The sequence below is a fragment of the Tribolium castaneum genome, chromosome 3, assembly GCF_031307605.1.
Source record: "Tribolium castaneum strain GA2 chromosome 3, icTriCast1.1, whole genome shotgun sequence".
Classification (NCBI taxonomy): domain Eukaryota; kingdom Metazoa; phylum Arthropoda; class Insecta; order Coleoptera; family Tenebrionidae; genus Tribolium; species Tribolium castaneum.
Genome location: NC_087396.1, coordinates 24,637,798 through 24,653,393, shown reverse-complemented (window position 1 = coordinate 24,653,393; position 15,596 = coordinate 24,637,798). Strand labels below are relative to the sequence as shown.

At 36.4% G+C, this 15,596-nt stretch overlaps 4 protein-coding genes across 14 annotated transcripts; 2 read left to right on the top strand and 2 right to left on the bottom strand.

The window, feature by feature from the left end:
- Positions 1-23: 23 nt before the first annotated feature.
- On the bottom strand, positions 24-1,690 carry LOC663730 (uncharacterized protein). 2 transcript variants are annotated; one of them, XM_064355738.1, is made up of 7 exons: positions 1,454-1,690; positions 1,308-1,366; positions 1,179-1,253; positions 909-1,125; positions 662-853; positions 317-578; positions 24-266 (listed from the first exon to the last, which is right to left on the bottom strand). In XM_064355738.1, coding segments are annotated over exons 2-7 (939 nt in total). In that variant the 5' UTR covers positions 1,310-1,366; positions 1,454-1,690; the 3' UTR covers positions 24-75. The 2 variants fall into 2 exon arrangements, with proteins under 2 accessions (XP_064211808.1, XP_008195219.1); XM_008196997.3 differs by having other exon boundaries at positions 1,308-1,400; positions 1,454-1,689.
- Positions 1,691-1,798: 108 nt separating this feature from the next.
- LOC663717 (protein regulator of cytokinesis 1) lies at positions 1,799-7,044 on the top strand. Of its 3 annotated transcripts, none has more exons than XM_008196995.3 (5): positions 1,799-1,960; positions 2,009-2,310; positions 2,623-3,176; positions 3,228-4,533; positions 6,678-7,044. In XM_008196995.3, exons 3-5 carry the CDS (start codon positions 3,124-3,126, stop codon positions 6,999-7,001), a joined length of 1,683 nt encoding a protein of 560 aa, XP_008195217.1. In that variant the 5' UTR covers positions 1,799-1,960; positions 2,009-2,310; positions 2,623-3,123; the 3' UTR covers positions 7,002-7,044. The 3 variants fall into 3 exon arrangements, with proteins under 3 accessions (XP_008195217.1, XP_064211803.1, XP_008195218.1); XM_064355733.1 differs by having other exon boundaries at positions 2,009-2,791; positions 2,847-3,176; XM_008196996.3 differs by having other exon boundaries at positions 2,009-3,176; positions 6,690-7,044.
- Positions 7,045-7,527: 483 nt separating this feature from the next.
- Positions 7,528-9,839, bottom strand: LOC663704 (uncharacterized). Its single transcript, XM_064355737.1, has 3 exons — positions 9,124-9,839; positions 8,889-9,075; positions 7,528-7,674 (listed from the first exon to the last, which is right to left on the bottom strand). The coding sequence occupies exons 1-3, from the start codon at positions 9,837-9,839 to the stop codon at positions 7,555-7,557; spliced, it is 1,023 nt and encodes a 340-aa protein (XP_064211807.1). The 3' UTR covers positions 7,528-7,554.
- Positions 9,840-10,054: 215 nt separating this feature from the next.
- Positions 10,055-13,530, top strand: LOC103313542 (uncharacterized). 8 transcript variants are annotated; one of them, XR_010333530.1, is made up of 9 exons: positions 10,055-10,589; positions 10,655-11,479; positions 11,530-11,890; positions 11,942-12,014; positions 12,076-12,418; positions 12,468-12,577; positions 12,639-12,745; positions 12,830-12,920; positions 13,066-13,530. XR_010333530.1 is itself a non-coding variant. In XM_064355734.1 (5 exons), exons 1-5 carry the CDS (start codon positions 11,586-11,588, stop codon positions 13,482-13,484), a joined length of 1,344 nt encoding a protein of 447 aa, XP_064211804.1. In that variant the 3' UTR covers positions 13,485-13,530. The 8 variants fall into 8 exon arrangements, 2 of the variants coding, with proteins under 2 accessions (XP_064211804.1, XP_064211805.1); XR_010333529.1 differs by having other exon boundaries at positions 12,542-12,577; positions 12,639-12,920; XR_010333528.1 differs by lacking the exon at positions 12,830-12,920.
- The last annotated feature ends 2,066 nt before the right edge of the window (positions 13,531-15,596 follow it).

The window sequence follows — 15,596 nt, the reverse complement described above, 5'->3', positions numbered from 1 at the left end:
AAAGATTTTAAAAACTAAAATGCTACACTGTACATACCATTTATAAAAAATATTTCTACAAGAAAAGTTTCTTTTTTACATTGTCAATATTTCAACACCCGTTTCTGATATAAGAACAGTATGTTCAAATTGAGCCGTTCTTGAAAAATCTAAAGTAACAGCAGTCCAACCATCATCAAGAATCACAATTTCTTCACTACCAGTCGACAAAACTGGTTCAATCGTAAACGTCATTCCCGCCTTCATTACGCCAGGATAGTCATTGGCTGTAAGAAAAAATGAGTTTGTAACACATGCAACATATTAAAAACTTTACAAAGATGGTAGATATCGGGAGGACCATGGAAGTAGTGCCCAATCCCATGGCCTATAAATGCCGGAACCACTGTAAAACCTAAACTTTTAGCCTTGTGCTCGATTTTTTCGCCAACTTTACAAAATTTGACGCCCGGCTTACAAATGGAAATTCCTTCTTTCAGGCATGTTTCAGTGGCCTTTACCAGTTCTTTCCCAAGATCGTCGACATTTCCAACGAGAAAGGTTTTAGAACAGTCGCCGTGATAGCCGTTATAAAAGACCTGAAATTAAAAATTAATTTGTAAAATGGAACTATACAGTGAAACCTCGACTATGAATAGTAATTTGTTTGAACTCATTTCACCGTAATGTCGACGTTAATGATGTCCCCATCTTCCAATTTCCTGTCGTCGGGAATTCCATGGCAGGCAACATTATTCACAGAAGTGCACACAGACTTTGGAAATTTTTTATAATTCAATGGAGATGGATACGCCCCCTTGCTTATGATTAAGTCATGAGTAAAGCTATCAACTTCGTCTGTGGTGACCCCAACCTGGACAAATCGGAGTAATTTCGATAAAAGAAGACCACATAAACTACCTGAATACCTTCACAAAATATTCAACTTTTTTAAGTATATTCGCCGCCAATTTACACGATTCTCGAATATTTTCTATTTGTTCAAGGTTTTTTATTTCAGGATGATCAATGAATTCGGTTGGGTGCCCAGTTGCATAATAGCTTGGTTTGACTATGTGGTCAGGAACTGTTTTTTGAGGGGATACATTTCCGGGTTCAACGATATTAAATTTTCCATGTTCAAGCCTTAAATCATTTATACCACCATTAAAATTAAGACGGGTTTATTAGCTACTTACTTTTTTTTACTCCATAAATTTTTTAGGAAGAATAACTGTTTAGAGCTTAATGATTTCAGTATCGATTTGGAAAACCTAACAAAAAAAACAAGATAATAACAAGGTGTCGATGCAAAATAAATAATTTACATATTTTTAGGTTATGTGCGATTAAAATTACGTTATTTTATTTTCCTTCAGTACTTGTCCTAAAATAAGTACGTCGTTACTTATTCCTTGCACCTGTTTACATGCTTTTCATGCATAAAAAGACTTGAGTTTAAGTTTTTTCTTACCAGAAATATCATTTCGTATGAACCTAACCACAATTTGTCAGTTTTAGTTCTATCCCTAGGTTCTATCCTTTGTCATTGCGCCTTAACTTGGTATTTGGTCTTCTTGTTCCACAAGTTTATTTGAAAATCGTTCTGCCACCTATTTATTTGTTTTGCATGAATTCACCCTTAAGCAGGGCTATGAAAGTAAAGCGATGTTATTGGTCGATTAAAAATTAAGCTTTCAGCCACCGCAAGGAAGCGCATCGGTAGAAATAAATAGGCAGCACAAATTGCACTGTTGTGTTACTGAGTTACCTAAACAGGCTTTGGCTGTGGGCTCTGGTGTCAAAGTCTGTATTACCGACAGCATAAATGTCAAACAAAACTATCAAATGGTCGAACGCCATTTTTAACGGTTTTGTTTGTGGTTTTTTTACCTTGTTATTCAACAAAATGCATACAGCAGTGCATTTACTTTGGTTTTAGTTTTTACAACTAATAAAGTACTCTTTGAATTCGTGAGAGGTAAACCAATAGAAGTAAATTAACGTATAACAAAACATGACTCTGTAGAAAATTGAACGTGGCCATGGGACTTTTACACTGTTATTTGTTCGGTACAAGGGTGTACCAACAATAAAAGGCCCATATTTGGTTTCCCACATCCCATCAGTAGATACAAGCCGTCAAGAACCCTGGATAATGTAGTTTGGATTGCCAGTTGGCTATCCAAGGTGCCGGAGGACAACAGCAGCAATTTGTTGCAAAATGGGTGATTAATTTTGCTAAGAGAACTGGATTTTCAACCTTTTGCTCAACGTGTGGACAGATTTAACATTTGAAAAATAAATGTTCCACCAGATGTAACGACACCGGTAATCACTTATAATTTAGGGAGTAACAGTAGTATTGAGACCTTAGAGCCAATTATTTGAGTATTTTTGAAAGAAATTCACGAAATTGTGTTTCTGAATGACCTAAAAAACACTTTAAAACAATCGAAACTGATAGAATTACTTCATTATTGAAGTAATTTGGTGCATTTCTTATGGAATTTGGCAAAACAGTTGAAAGGTTGAAAAAGGCACCTGACATCATAACTTAATTTTCGACTCAATTTTGTTTTCCTTAAGGCCTTAAAACTAATATTCTTTGCTCGTGTTTTATTTAAAATTTTGTAATTGCAGCAAATTTTCTCGGAAAATAATAGGAGTATTTCTTAACCGTACAACAGTAAGCCTCAGTCAGTTATAACAACATAACAATCCTCCAATAAGTCGAGGCTTTCACGTCGGTGTTTCAATTAAACTAAACAGCGTCGAATGACCGAAGACCGCTTTGCAAGAGCTAAAACCGGCAAGTTGCCATCAGATGTGAAAAATAATAACCTGTGTGTAAATTTGCATTACAGAACAATAATTTTATGATGTTTTAGTAATTTGTTACTAAAAACTGTTGTTGCAAATATTTGCAAAGATTACGAAAAATTATAATATTTGATGACTAAGTAAAGGCTGGAGTCATTTAAATTTACCGCCATTACGCTCGCGACCACCTACTAATGGCGCGACTTTATCAACCACCACCAACAAGGAAAGAGTCAATTCTATCTATCTCTTATTCTATGTTTTTATGTCTTTAACGTTTCACTGCGTTAGTAAGTAAAAGTTTCACAGTTTTTAAGAAATATGTGCGACATAAAGTGCCGGCTGTCTCAAATGGCCGATTTCAACGAAAAAATGTGAGTAATTGGTTAGTGGTTAGAAAAAGTAGGTACAACAGTTCCAATTAGGTTTGAGGGCAAGCCGTGGGCCGAAAAACTATTATCTGAATCGATAAAATTGACAAAAAAGGCAGTGGCGAACTGGTGCCACATCGTGTGTAAAATCGGCGAAGCCGAGGTAGACCTGGACGACTATGTGACAATTTTCCTCCAACAAATCGAAACCCTTTACGAAGACCTGATCGCCGATAAAATAATGAAACTGTTAAAGAAACTCGAAAATCTCTGTCGCGACCTCCACGTCCCAATGCCCACTTTCAACTACGAAGGGGTTCCTCCGAGTGAGGTGCGCCTCCAAATCTTCCAAAAGGTGGACGAATTCGAGGCTTTGGCCCAGATTCGCCGACGGGAGTTTAGCGATTTGCAGGAGAAAGAGCTCGAACTGTGTGCCAGACTGGGACGGGCCCCCCGACTGGTCCCCGGGGTCCCACTCTCGTTGCCCCCCGAGCTGGAGGAGTTGGAGGCCTATGTCGAGTACCTGGAGACGGAGGCGATGGAACGGGAGGAGGTTTTCTTCCAACTGAAGGAAAAAATCGTCGAGATTGTCTCGGAACTAGAGATGTGCCCTAATCTAGAGTTCGAGAAGGATATTTTGAATTTGTCCAATACCCAGGTGCGCATAACCGACGCAGAAATGGAGCAGTTGCGGCAGTTCCACGACCAGTTGGTCAAGCGCCTCGCTGACGTGACCGAGGAGGTTGAAGAGTTGAGGAGCAGGATCGACGATTTGTGGAAAAAATTGGAGGTTGATTTGGTGGAGCGTGATGATTTCCGGGCGAGACACGTGGGGCACTCGTTGAAGACGCTGGAGGCGCTTAAAGATGAGTTGAATAGGTTGAAGGCGATGAAAAAGGCCAAGCTTCCGAGTTTCATTTTAAAGCAACGAGATGAGCTCGAAGAATGGTGGGAAAAGTGTCACTGTACACAAACACAACGCGATGATTTTACGTTTTACTACTCTGATTGTTTTACCGAAGATTTGTTCGATATACATGAGCGTGAAATCCAGAAATGGAAGAATTATTACGATGGGAACTCTAAAATCTTTGCACTTCTCAAGGAGTTTAAGACGTTGTGGACGGAACATATCGAGCTAGAGTCGAACTCTAAAGGTGTTAATCGGTACAAGAACCGCGGAGGGCAATTGTTGATTGAGGAAAGGAATCGTAATAAGCTCAAAAAACGACTTCTAGTAGTTGAGGATAAGCTCCGAAGTTTGGCTCAAGCGTATTTGGTCCGAAATGGGCAAGAATTCGAGACGTTTGGGCAAACAATCGACGACTACATTCAACAACTGCACGAAAATAAAGAACGGGTTTGTACAGTTTTTGCTAAATTTTTATTAAATTTAATATATTTTGTCCTGTTTTGACCGTTTAAGCATTTTTTTGAACCACACATTACTAAATTTGGTCTTTCGACCGGACGTAGAATTATTTTGTAAAACTTTATTTATAATAAGCCGCAAAATCTATGTTAGTCGAAAATCGACTTTTTTTCGCGAGCTTTTGTTAAGCTGGACCTAATAATAATTAGGTCAAAAGTTACTCCTTTGTGGCGTTTTTTAGTGACAAGAGGAATTTTTAAACATTATTTAAAGAATTACTAAATCCTGTCAAAGGAGAGACTCTTTTAGTACACTTTTGAACCAGAGGAGCGATTATTTCGCGAACTTTAGTCCATTATGTACTGATAAGTCTCTAAACTATGTCGAAAGTAAGTCTTTTTTTGCCTTTTTTGAGGGTTCAAGCACGTTTTTCAGCAAAAGTCGCAGTTTTTCGAGAGATGTTGCCAAACTGGACCTAAAAACTGAAAATAGGTCACAAAGAACGTTGTTGAACCAGAAACTCAATAATTACAAATAATTTCCTTAAAATTTAGTTAAAATACTATCACTAGATTTAGTCGAAGATGCAAGTATTTTTGCTTTTTTCGAACAGTTTTTTGCCGTTTTTCAGTCAGAACGTAATTAATAGTTATTATTGTTATTAATAATACGAGTGCTAAAACACAAGCTTAAAGTTCGAGGGCTGTCGTTATGCAACGAGCGTATGCGAGTTGCATACCTAGACACTCGAGAACTTTAAGCGTCTTCGCATAAGTGTTATTCAAATTTTTTTGTTAGAACATTTTAATTTAAAACACGTTGCTGTGGGAAACGTGTTTTAAAATAGTGAAAATACGTTGCTTTCGGAAAGACGACCTTAAGAAATAGTCTTTATAAAATAGGATTCAGATATTAAAAAAAAGCTTAAAATATCTGCAAAAAAACGCATTAAATTATAGTATAATGCAGAACTGATGGTAAAAAATCTGACTAATTTACGACCAGTGTTTAAAGACATCTATCAATCGGAAACTCAATTATTACGAGAAATTTCATTAAAAATCACTAAATTACATAAAAAATTTGCTATTTGCTATTTTGCTATGTCCCAATTTTTGCGTAATACGAACCCGAACAACTTTTCAACTTATTTGAATACATTTTTGCAAGGAAAATGCACAAGCTAATAGAGTATATTAAATTATAAGTGGATATGGAGGTTTTTAAAACGCACGATTTTTCGAGCACGACAGCGTAGCCGGAGTGTTTTAAATCCAATTATTTACGAATGCTTTACGTTATTTTTTTTTATTAATACTCTTTGAAATCATAAATACTGATATTAAGGGAATAATATCCACGCTAAAAAGCTTCGAATTTCAATCATTTTCCTCGTTGTTTTACAGCTTTTGTAAGTAACGTTTTTGAAAGTTATTTACAGGATACAATCTTTTCCTCTGGTTGTAAAAAAGAAAGTGTTTAAAAATGCTATCAGTACTTTATTTAATTCAGAAAAAAAATCTGAAAACCGAAAAAAATTGGTGTTTTTTGAACATTATTTTCCTTGACAATGAGTATTAAACAGAAAATGAACTACTTTTAGCTCTGTAGTGGACTAAAAGTTGTCTATTTACGTTAATTACGTCTATGCAAGCTTCTGCAAAAAAGAAGTTTCTAGCTTTATCCAGAAGGAAAATGAGGATGTAAATGAAATATTTCACCAACTTTAAGTTTCTCAAAAAATTTCCACAAGAACGTCTTTTTCAGTATGAAGACAATTCGAAATAGAAAAGCTAACTTCGAATTCGAATTCAGCAGAAAATTTTGCATAACCTAGACAGACAAATAATTTATTAATTATTGCGGGCTAATGAGGACCCTGTCCTGGCCAGTTGACGTAGAGTACATAAATTATGTCATCTTTCATATTTTTTTCTGATAAATGATTAAAAATTTGACAAAAAAAATCAAAAAACATTTTGTGTATTCACAGAATTGCATAAGTTTGAATTAGTTTAAGTGTTGTTGCAATAATCCTATTTCTATAATTAAAAATACAACGAGCCTGTTGTCCAAGCGGAAAAAAAATGGTGTTATGTTTATCTCTTGAATGACTTTTTAATTATTTTTAGGATTTTAAACAGAAACTGAGTGCCAAGAAACAACAGCGTGAGCCACAGCCGTCCACTTCGAGCGGAGTGCCAACTTCACGCCTCTGCTCCAAATGCAAAGTCACAGCGATTCCAGTGACAGAACAACAGCGTGAGCCACAGCCGTCCACTTCGAGCGGACTGCCAACTTCACGCCACTGCTCACAACCCTGCAAAAAAGCAAAACTTGCGGTTTTGAAAAAGGTCTCAAAGACTGGCTTACCCAAATTCAGCACCTCAAAAACTAAGAATAATCGTCGGCGGTCGTCTGCATACAAAAAACGACTGAGAAGCCATCTCGGATAAGTAAAATCAGAGTCATGTTTCGACCACATACCACGATTTTGAGGTGAGTTTTTGACGAGTTGTAGCGAGTTTGGCAAATTTGGAGGTTTGTAGAAAGAAATATCGGCAAAAGATGCGTGCAGGACTACCATCGGTAGAACGATTGGTCTACAGGTTACAAATCCAGAGGGCATTCTCATAAAGCAGGTAAACTTTGTCATTCCCAATGGCATTGCTCCCTCGCCCAGGACACCAAGGCCCTAAAATCCGAGCAAATTTTAATTAATCGACTGTTACATTTTGTTTTTGTATTATTTTACGCACATGTACTTAAAAGGAGTTTAGTTTTTAAATTACGTCCATTTGTTTTTTAGTTAAAGGTACTAAATATATTTATTGCATGACTAAAATTTGTTGCATTTATACTTTATAACCAGGAAGATAAGATTTCGCCAAAATGCACCACCCTGTACATTTCTTTCTCCAGAGTCACACATATTTTTTTCGACGATTTCAAATATTCCATGGTGGGGGAGGAAAAAATGTCTTTTGTGGTAGTGTTTTATTTGAACAATTAATCATTTTTGTACATCTCTTGGTACTTCTTGAAGGTGTATAACCCCTTAAACGTTGCAATTCTCAAATTTCGCGCGCTCGCTTTCGCGTTGATGTGCCAGTTGTGCAGTTCTGCCACCTGTGAGGAACTAGCTGCAGCAGGGTCGCCACTCCCGTTCAAACTAGAGTTCCTATATTGGGAGAGTTGGGACACTGAATGTCAATTTTCGAAATTTTGTTTCATATACGTCGGTTGGAATGTATAAAAAAACAAATTGGGATAGAAATCAGTGGTGTTACACTTGAAATTTGGCGAAAAGTCAAATAAATTTGTCAAAAAATGTTTCCATTTTTCGTCGACTAACTGCGTTTAGAAATGGTTTAGACTGGCAGTCGTCGTCAATTCACTGTTTTTTTTATATAAACTCCAAATTTTAAAAGAGATTTCTTTGTAAGTACAAGAATTTTACGTCTAAATTCTTCATCATAAACATTTTTTCCTTAATTTTAAGAAATGGTAATCATCGATGAAAGAGAGAGAAACTGAACCTTTCCTGCCAAGTTTTACGTTTATTATTAACAAGCATTTGGAAAAGTGGATTGTCGAAATAATGTTATGTACAAAATTTATGAGATTTTGGGAATTTATCTATGCATTTACAAAATACGTAGGTACTTGAACCCAAAATTGGTTCTTATTTTTAGGAAAGTTGAACCTGTTACTGCTTGGCCGCCATCTACGTGAACTTTAGCTACTGTTTCAAATTATAAAGTTATTGGGAATTCACGATGTTGTTACGTTTTTCATACGAGAACATCTTCAATATCATTTTTTAAAAAATTTAAAAAGACGTCAGGAAATATGAAGGGTTTTTGATGACCAATTTTTGGGACGAGATGTTTAACTAAAAATTGTGATTGAAAGAAAAGCATTTTTAGCATTGAAGTATGTTTTAAGTTATGTATTTAATATTAAAATAAATATTGAAAAATTTCAGAAATGTGAACATTAATATTGATTATTTTCTTTTTTTAAATAGTAATCCCAAAATTTCTACGTTTTCTACGTCCCTGATTAAATTTGACGTAAAATTATGTCATTTTATGCATTTGACAAAAATTATAACCTTGAAATTATTTTCGACATAAACCTCTGACATAAGTTACTAACAAAAATTTTAATAAAAAAGGATAGAAATATATACCTTATCCACATAATACAAAATTGGCTCGGTTTGACGTTCAGTGTCCCAACTCTCCCAATAAAGGAACTCTAGTTCAAACTTCCCATCCAGAATTCGTTGCCAGGCAACGCATTGCCATCCCAGGGATACGATACTACCAACAGTTTACCTTTTTACCTTCGTCGTCCCCTGCAAGTTTCTCCTGGGGATTTTTATCGATCATGTGTAGTGTGATTCCCTTGATTTTGTCACCGTTTGAGTACTTCCCCGCGGAAGTTTCGTGAATGTAGGCGAAACGGACATCGCTGATGTGTTTCAACTCATCGCTGATGTGTTTCAACTCATCGCCCAGTAGCCTTAAATTAATCGTTATTGGGGGAAGGACTAAAATAATTTTTTATTACTCGAGCCGTTGGGCGAACGTGTCCATAAAAATTTTGTTTTGTTGGTGGGTTATTTTCCATACGCCCAGACCGAGGCCTACAACGTGCACATATGCCATTTTATTTTTCTGTTTCGCTCGATAATTTGCTTCGATTAGAAGAGTATCAATCGATAAAGCGAGTCGTTTCTCGTACATCAACCGATCGAAATATTTGCCTCTTCCTAATTCCAAATATTGCTCAGGATGTGACCCGATTTGTTCCAAAACCTTATCATAAGTCCCATTCACACTGCCGTAAAATTTCAAAAATTCCTGCTGCAAGGTTGGCTCTTCTGACGGGCCGTATCCATAGCAACTAGTGTTTTGTTCCTTGCAAATGACAACCTCGCGGTACTCCATTACCGTAGATTTATCAAGTCTGGGGCCAATCACCCCAATTATCACCCCATTCTCCTCAACTCTGCTCCGATTTGCCTCAAAGTAGCCCATATTATTGCGGTCCCCATTATTGATAAAGTAACTAAACGAGGAGACTGACAATAACGCCGATAATTTTATTTCATCGTAACTGAGACAGTTTTCCAATACTAGAGGCGGCGTTTCGCTACTTGTCCCAATTGTTTCCCACCGGCCTGAACCACTTGTTTTGTTCAAAAGTAAATACTGGTCCACAGGCCCCATGAACACAACCGCCCGTTTACTCAACAACCTATCAATAAACTGCAACAGCGACATCTCTTTGTAAAACTCCTTCTTCTCCCCGTACTTCCCCTGATGCAGCAGGAAAACAGCTCATAAATACAGCGCATGTTCGTGAATTACCGGATACGCCGAATCATGGCCTCCTTGATGTATGGAGACAACTTGGTTGTTCAGGCCTGGCGCATCAATAAGCTTCAGCGGTTTTTTCGAAACCGTAGATGGCGCCCTATTTAGCGCACTGACGTTTATCTGACAAATAGCATTTGTAAGGTTAAATCCGAAAAAAAATTGAATTTAACAAGTACAATCAGCAGAAGAGAAGGTGAAAAAGAGCCCACAATGTAATTGATAATTTCTAAATACAAAAACTCAAAAAAATTTATAAAGTAGTAGATTTTTTTCGGGAGTTTGGTGATCCACAAGCGGTGCTTGAGAGTGAGCAGAGGTCTGGACCCTGTGTGGACAGGCACTTTGGAACACTAGCGGCTAGGCCCCGCCGGTCTACAAATGTTCGCTCAGTCGAAATGTTGCGAGCGAGGTCGGAACAGTACGAACGGAACGGAGTAACGGACCATAACGGACTTCTCATTTCAGCTGGGCTGGTTAAGTCTGTGTTAAAAGTTCTAAAGTGGTCTTGAAACTTGAAATGTTAAATTGCATTGACTTGCATCGGCAGTTTTGAATTTCAAAAGATGTCAGGGAAAGATATCAAATGTTGTGTGTGCCAAAAACAGTTTAGTGCAGTTTTTAATTTGGCAAAACACGCGCGGAAGTCTTATTCACGTGTGTGCATTTTTTAACTTCTTAAACTAACCATAACTAACTTCTAATTTGTATTTAATTTGCAGAACAAGCAGCTGATATCATCCCAAAGAAGAGTTACAAATACCAGTGTTTACAATGTAACAAAAATTTTTCCCTGTTAAAAAATTTTAATTACCATAAGAAGACGCATAACCAATCGCATAACCCACCTTCAAAGAACACATATGATGCTGTGTGTCCGATTTGCCAGTTGAAGGCACCAAAAGATAATTTGATATTGCATTCATTTTAAAGTAGAGCATGATATAAAATGTGAAACACTAGCAATAGAATTTACTACCTTTGAGGAATTCTCAAAATGGAAATCAGATATGAAACATGATACCAAAAGTAAATATGTTGCAGAGCGGGGATCTCAAGGTGGTAAAGATGGGACCACAATAATCAAGTACTGTTGTCATCGTTCTGGGAAATATGTTGCTCGCGGGAAAGGGTTAAGACATTTAAAAACACAAGGTTCAAATAAAATTGACGGTTTCTGCCCTGCTCGTTTAAAAGTAATCATCGACAAGAACAACCAATGTAAAGTGTCTTTTATCAAACAACACGTGGGTCACGATGAAGAAGATTTGGGGCATTTATTCCTCACCCTTCAGGAGAGAAAATGTTTGGCAAACAAAATGGCATTAAAAATTCCTTTCCCCCAAATTCTAGACGAGATACGAGACTCAGTGGTGGGATCACAATTAGATCGGATTCACTTACTGACCAGAAAAGATCTGAGCAACATTGAAAGGAGCTACCACTTACAATCATCCGTCGTTCGGCATGAGAGTGATGCCGTCAGCGTTGATGCCTGGGTAAAACAAAGGGAAAGTTCTGTAGTATTCTCTTCTACAAACCCCAAGGTACACTTTGCTCAGTTTATTTTTATTCTTGTTTATGCATTTTAATTAAGGAACCCAATCTGAAAGCAATTCCGATTTACGAGAAGAGGATTTTGTACTAATTATTATGAACCTGGGTCAAGAAGAAATTCTTAAGAAGTACGGTTCAGACTGCATTTGCATTGATGGCATCCATGGCTTGAACCAATACGATTTCGAAATGCACACTTTGTTAGTGATTGATGATGTACGGGAAGGATTTCCATGCGCATTTTTAATTTCCAATCGGTCAGATGAAACTGTACTAAAAATTTTTTTCCATCATATCAAAGAAAGAATTGGCTTCCAACTTACTAGTAAAGTTTTTATGTCTGATATGGCAGAAGCCTATTACAAAGCTTGGAACTTCATAATGGGCCCTGCAAAGTATAGGTTAGTAAAGAGAGCATTATCCAACTATTTTTATTACAATATTTGTAACAGGCTTTTTTGTACATGGCATGTGGATCGGAGTTGGAGGAAAAACCTTTCCAAAATTAAAACCAAGGAGAAACAAGTGAGTAACGCAATACAGTTGCAATGAAGTTTGTATCTTTACTTCTTCTCGTATGCATCAGGTTATGGTTTACAAGTACCTACGGACTTTATTACAAGAGAGAGATGAAAACGCATTCTTGCGTATGCTGAATGACTTCATTAGGACTATCACCAATGACCCAGAGACTAACGAGTTTTCTGAGTACTTCAAAAATAATTACATTAACAATCGGCATTGCTGGGCATATTGTTATCGTTTACACTCCGGGCTAAACACCAACATGCACATAGAACGCATGCACAGAACCATCAAATATATCTATTTTGGTGGACGAAAAGTCAAGCGTTTGGACAAGGCATTACATGAGATAGAAAAATTTATAAGGGATCGTTTATTCAACCGCCTTACAGTCCTGTTTAAAGGTAAATTGTCACACAAATTGAATGAGCTTCGCACACGCCATGTCACTAGCCAAAAGCTTTCTACGGCCTTGCTTGTATCAAACGGTGCTGGATGGAAAATTCCTTCAAATAACTCTTTTGAAGTGTACGAGCTTGAAGAAAAGGAGGGTGGTATTGCATGTAATAACTGCAAGTTGATGTGCATGGATTGTGGTGTTTGCATACATAAGTACACTTGTAGCTGTGTGGATTCCTGTATAAAATTCAACATGTGCAAACACATACACCTATTGTGTAGATATCTCAAACAACAGAACACTTCCCTAACTGCTAGTACTGGTCTGTCAGGTAATATCCTTCTCTAAATCTCATTTTCACTTTTTGGCTGCCTATCTTATTAATCAGAAGAACAAAAAAGATAAATTCTTATAGGTTCAGATGATGTTACATCGATATTATAGTCATTTGATCATCTGTGATACTCCACCAACGTTTTTGGGATCATTGTAAAAAAAAACAAAAGGTAAATTTTCTTGGGAAGGTTAGGGGCTGGGGCCTAGCGGTGAGGGTGCAAAATAATGTCATTATGAATTATTAGTAGTAAACTGGGTGTAGGGGAGATTTTGTGGTGGGACTAACATGTTAATACCTACCTGTTTTCAACACAGATGAACGTAATTTGCTGATCAGCGAAGATCCCAAAGCCTCTGAAGTTTCCGGAATTGTAACCGGCCTTACCGTCAATGAAGCTCTAAACCCCAAAGAGTTTGAAAAGCAGTTTATTGCCAAAGAAAGGCAGAGACTGGGTGAAACTTTTATTCAACTGCTAGAAGGTGCGACTTGCATGGAACAACTTGAAGCTGCGAAAAACATGTGTATAGCTCTAGAACCCACACTGCAAGCAATAGCAACGAAAAGGGAGCTAACAACACCGTCTACACGTGCAAGTCCTAGCAACAAAAAAATTACATCTCAACGAGGTGTATTGCATTCCACCAAGAAAAAAAACAAGAGACCATCAATGACTCTAGTTGCGCCTACAAATGAAGAGATGCAAGCAATCGCGATACGAACGTTGTCCAAATAATTTTACTACTGAACAATAATTAACTTTAATAAATACTTACGCATTAGCTTTAAATTATTTTATTGTACCCTTTTCCACTGAGTAGACTTAAACGCAGTCTTGTCGGTTGTAGCACATAATGCTTCTCCAATAATAAATCAAAAATTAATGTATACACAACTGTAAATTTTGTCTTCATGCCTAAATTTTATGGTACAGCCACTGATCTGTGAATTTATGTATTTACTATTCTCGGATTCTTTTGAAGATGAAATTTATAATAGTAATTACCCGCTTTGGCCAATATTCGGGCTGTTCCGACTCCGCTCGCAACATTTCGACAGAGCGGACATTTGTAGACCGGCGGGGCCTAGCCGCTAGTCTTTGGAACGAACGGTTCAGAGACACTCCAGCAGAGTAACGGAGCAGAAGAACGCTGGATCGAGCTTTTTTAAACCATTTCATTTGAGAAAAACGACTTTCTTTGCACATTTTCTAAAACTAAATTAACAATAGCAGGTTTTGAAAATACGTGTGTGCAAAATAGTTTCATTTGCCTAAATTGCAAATATCTGCTGGTTAAAAGGTTGCAAATACCTTTCAGAAAACTTAAGCCATGTCTTAAAAATCACAGATTTGTAACGCATTCAACCTTAACCATTGGTAAAACCATAGAGTATGCATAATAAATGGAAGGTTCTTTGAAACATCGCTTTCTCTGCATCTGTGTCTGCGTACTAGCGGTTGTAGGTTATGCTTAAAATACTTATAAACGATGAGCAATCAATTCACCTTAAAATAATTTGTACATCTTCTGAAGCTGAAAATAAAAAAACCTAATGATCGTAAAATGATTTCCTGCAAAAGTTACACTATCCAAACGTTCATTCAGGGAATAACTTTAGAATTATCCTCACATTTTCAACGTATTTCACGAATGCACACTTACATCTTTCAAATTTATTTGTACTCTTTGCACATATTTGCAATGACAGTTTTTAGTAATTTGTTACTAAAAACTGTTGTTGCAAATATTTGCAAAGATTACGAAAAATTATAATATTCGATGACTAAGTAAAGGCTGGAGTCATTTAAATTTACCGCCATGCTGCAGTCTCTCAACCGCCACCAACAAGGAAAGAGTCAATTCTATCTATTTCTTATTCTATGCCCTTAAGGCTTCAGGGTACCGAAGCGATTGTTGAGAATTGGTGTACTACAAGTTGCATACTTTTTTTAGACCTGTTTTCAGTGACAGTTGTCAATCATCGGATAGGCATCCGACCTTCGCCTCGGGGTGTCTTGTCCCTTCTCATAAAATGCAAATAATGTAAACAAACTGAATTCCACTATCGCCCACGATAGTTTCTCTTATTTCAGAGATTCAAGCAACATACAGTGAAAAATACGTTTTTTATTTTGTTAAAAAAATTTGATACTAAAGAATAATAAAATACTAGCATAGTTTTGTAAAAAATAATACACCATTACACCATTTATTTATTGGGTTTTATGTTTTAATTAACCGAATTCTGTTCGCTATATTATGTGTCATGTGCATTTCTAATTGGATCACTTGCATTGAAAAAATATAAAATAAAAAAATTAATTGGTGAAACATTATTGTTCTTTCAGAAAACAGTTTAACTTTAAAAAAGTTACTAGGAATATCTCATTAAAATGATGAAAACTTCTTTAAACCCGCTTTTTCGTCTGATAATTTTATCCAGGTAATAAATTCTGAAAAATACATTGTTGTAAAAATTTATTGTAACTATACCCAGTAATAATTATAGTACAAATAACGTATCGAGAGATTGTAAGATCCAGTCTTAGGGATATAATTTGTTTACGTTACGCCTAGTAAAATAAATGATACTTTTATAATTATGTATTATTTTAGAATTTAGGAATTATTTCTCGTTTTTTTATTAAATTTATACAATTTTTCTATAACTAGCTTGCGAAGATATAGCTGCGTTACTCTTACGTTATATAAATTTTGTGTATTTCTTTAAAATATAAGTAAACATTGCTAAAGATCGGGTACCTGAAACTGAAATTACATGTAAACAAAAATGTTTATTAAAAAGTTTAGAAAGTTTTTCATAAGCTCATGAGTCATAAGACTTG

What these genes read in the sequence shown, in the direction of transcription:
- LOC663730 (XM_064355738.1), bottom strand. An exon ending in AATTTATGGAGTAAAAAAAA is followed by an intron (nt 1,126 to 1,178) that starts GTAAGTAGCTAA and finishes AAATGATTTAAG; the next exon opens with GCTTGAACATGGAAAATTTA. An exon ending in TCATTAACGTCGACATTACG is followed by an intron (nt 579 to 661) that starts GTGAAATGAGTT and finishes TTTTAATTTCAG; the next exon opens with GTCTTTTATAACGGCTATCA.
- LOC663717 (XM_008196995.3), top strand. Translation starts at nt 3,124, where the DNA reads ATGTGCGACATAAAGTGCCGGCTGTCTCAAATGGCCGATTTCAACGAA. An exon ending in GCCGATTTCAACGAAAAAAT is followed by an intron (nt 3,177 to 3,227) that starts GTGAGTAATTGG and finishes AGTTCCAATTAG; the next exon opens with GTTTGAGGGCAAGCCGTGGG. An exon ending in TGCACGAAAATAAAGAACGG is followed by an intron (nt 4,534 to 6,677) that starts GTTTGTACAGTT and finishes AATTATTTTTAG; the next exon opens with GATTTTAAACAGAAACTGAG.
- LOC663704 (XM_064355737.1), bottom strand. Translation starts at nt 9,839, where the DNA reads ATGTCGCTGTTGCAGTTTATTGATAGGTTGTTGAGTAAACGGGCGGTT. An exon ending in ACGTTCGCCCAACGGCTCGA is followed by an intron (nt 9,076 to 9,123) that starts GTAATAAAAAAT and finishes GATTAATTTAAG; the next exon opens with GCTACTGGGCGATGAGTTGA. An exon ending in GGGACGACGAAGGTAAAAAG is followed by an intron (nt 7,675 to 8,888) that starts GTAAACTGTTGG and finishes AGTTCCTCACAG; the next exon opens with GTGGCAGAACTGCACAACTG.
- LOC103313542 (XM_064355734.1), top strand. Translation starts at nt 11,586, where the DNA reads ATGAACCTGGGTCAAGAAGAAATTCTTAAGAAGTACGGTTCAGACTGC. An exon ending in ATGGGCCCTGCAAAGTATAG is followed by an intron (nt 11,891 to 11,941) that starts GTTAGTAAAGAG and finishes TATTTGTAACAG; the next exon opens with GCTTTTTTGTACATGGCATG. An exon ending in CCTTACAGTCCTGTTTAAAG is followed by an intron (nt 12,419 to 12,541) that starts GTAAATTGTCAC and finishes ACTCTTTTGAAG; the next exon opens with TGTACGAGCTTGAAGAAAAG.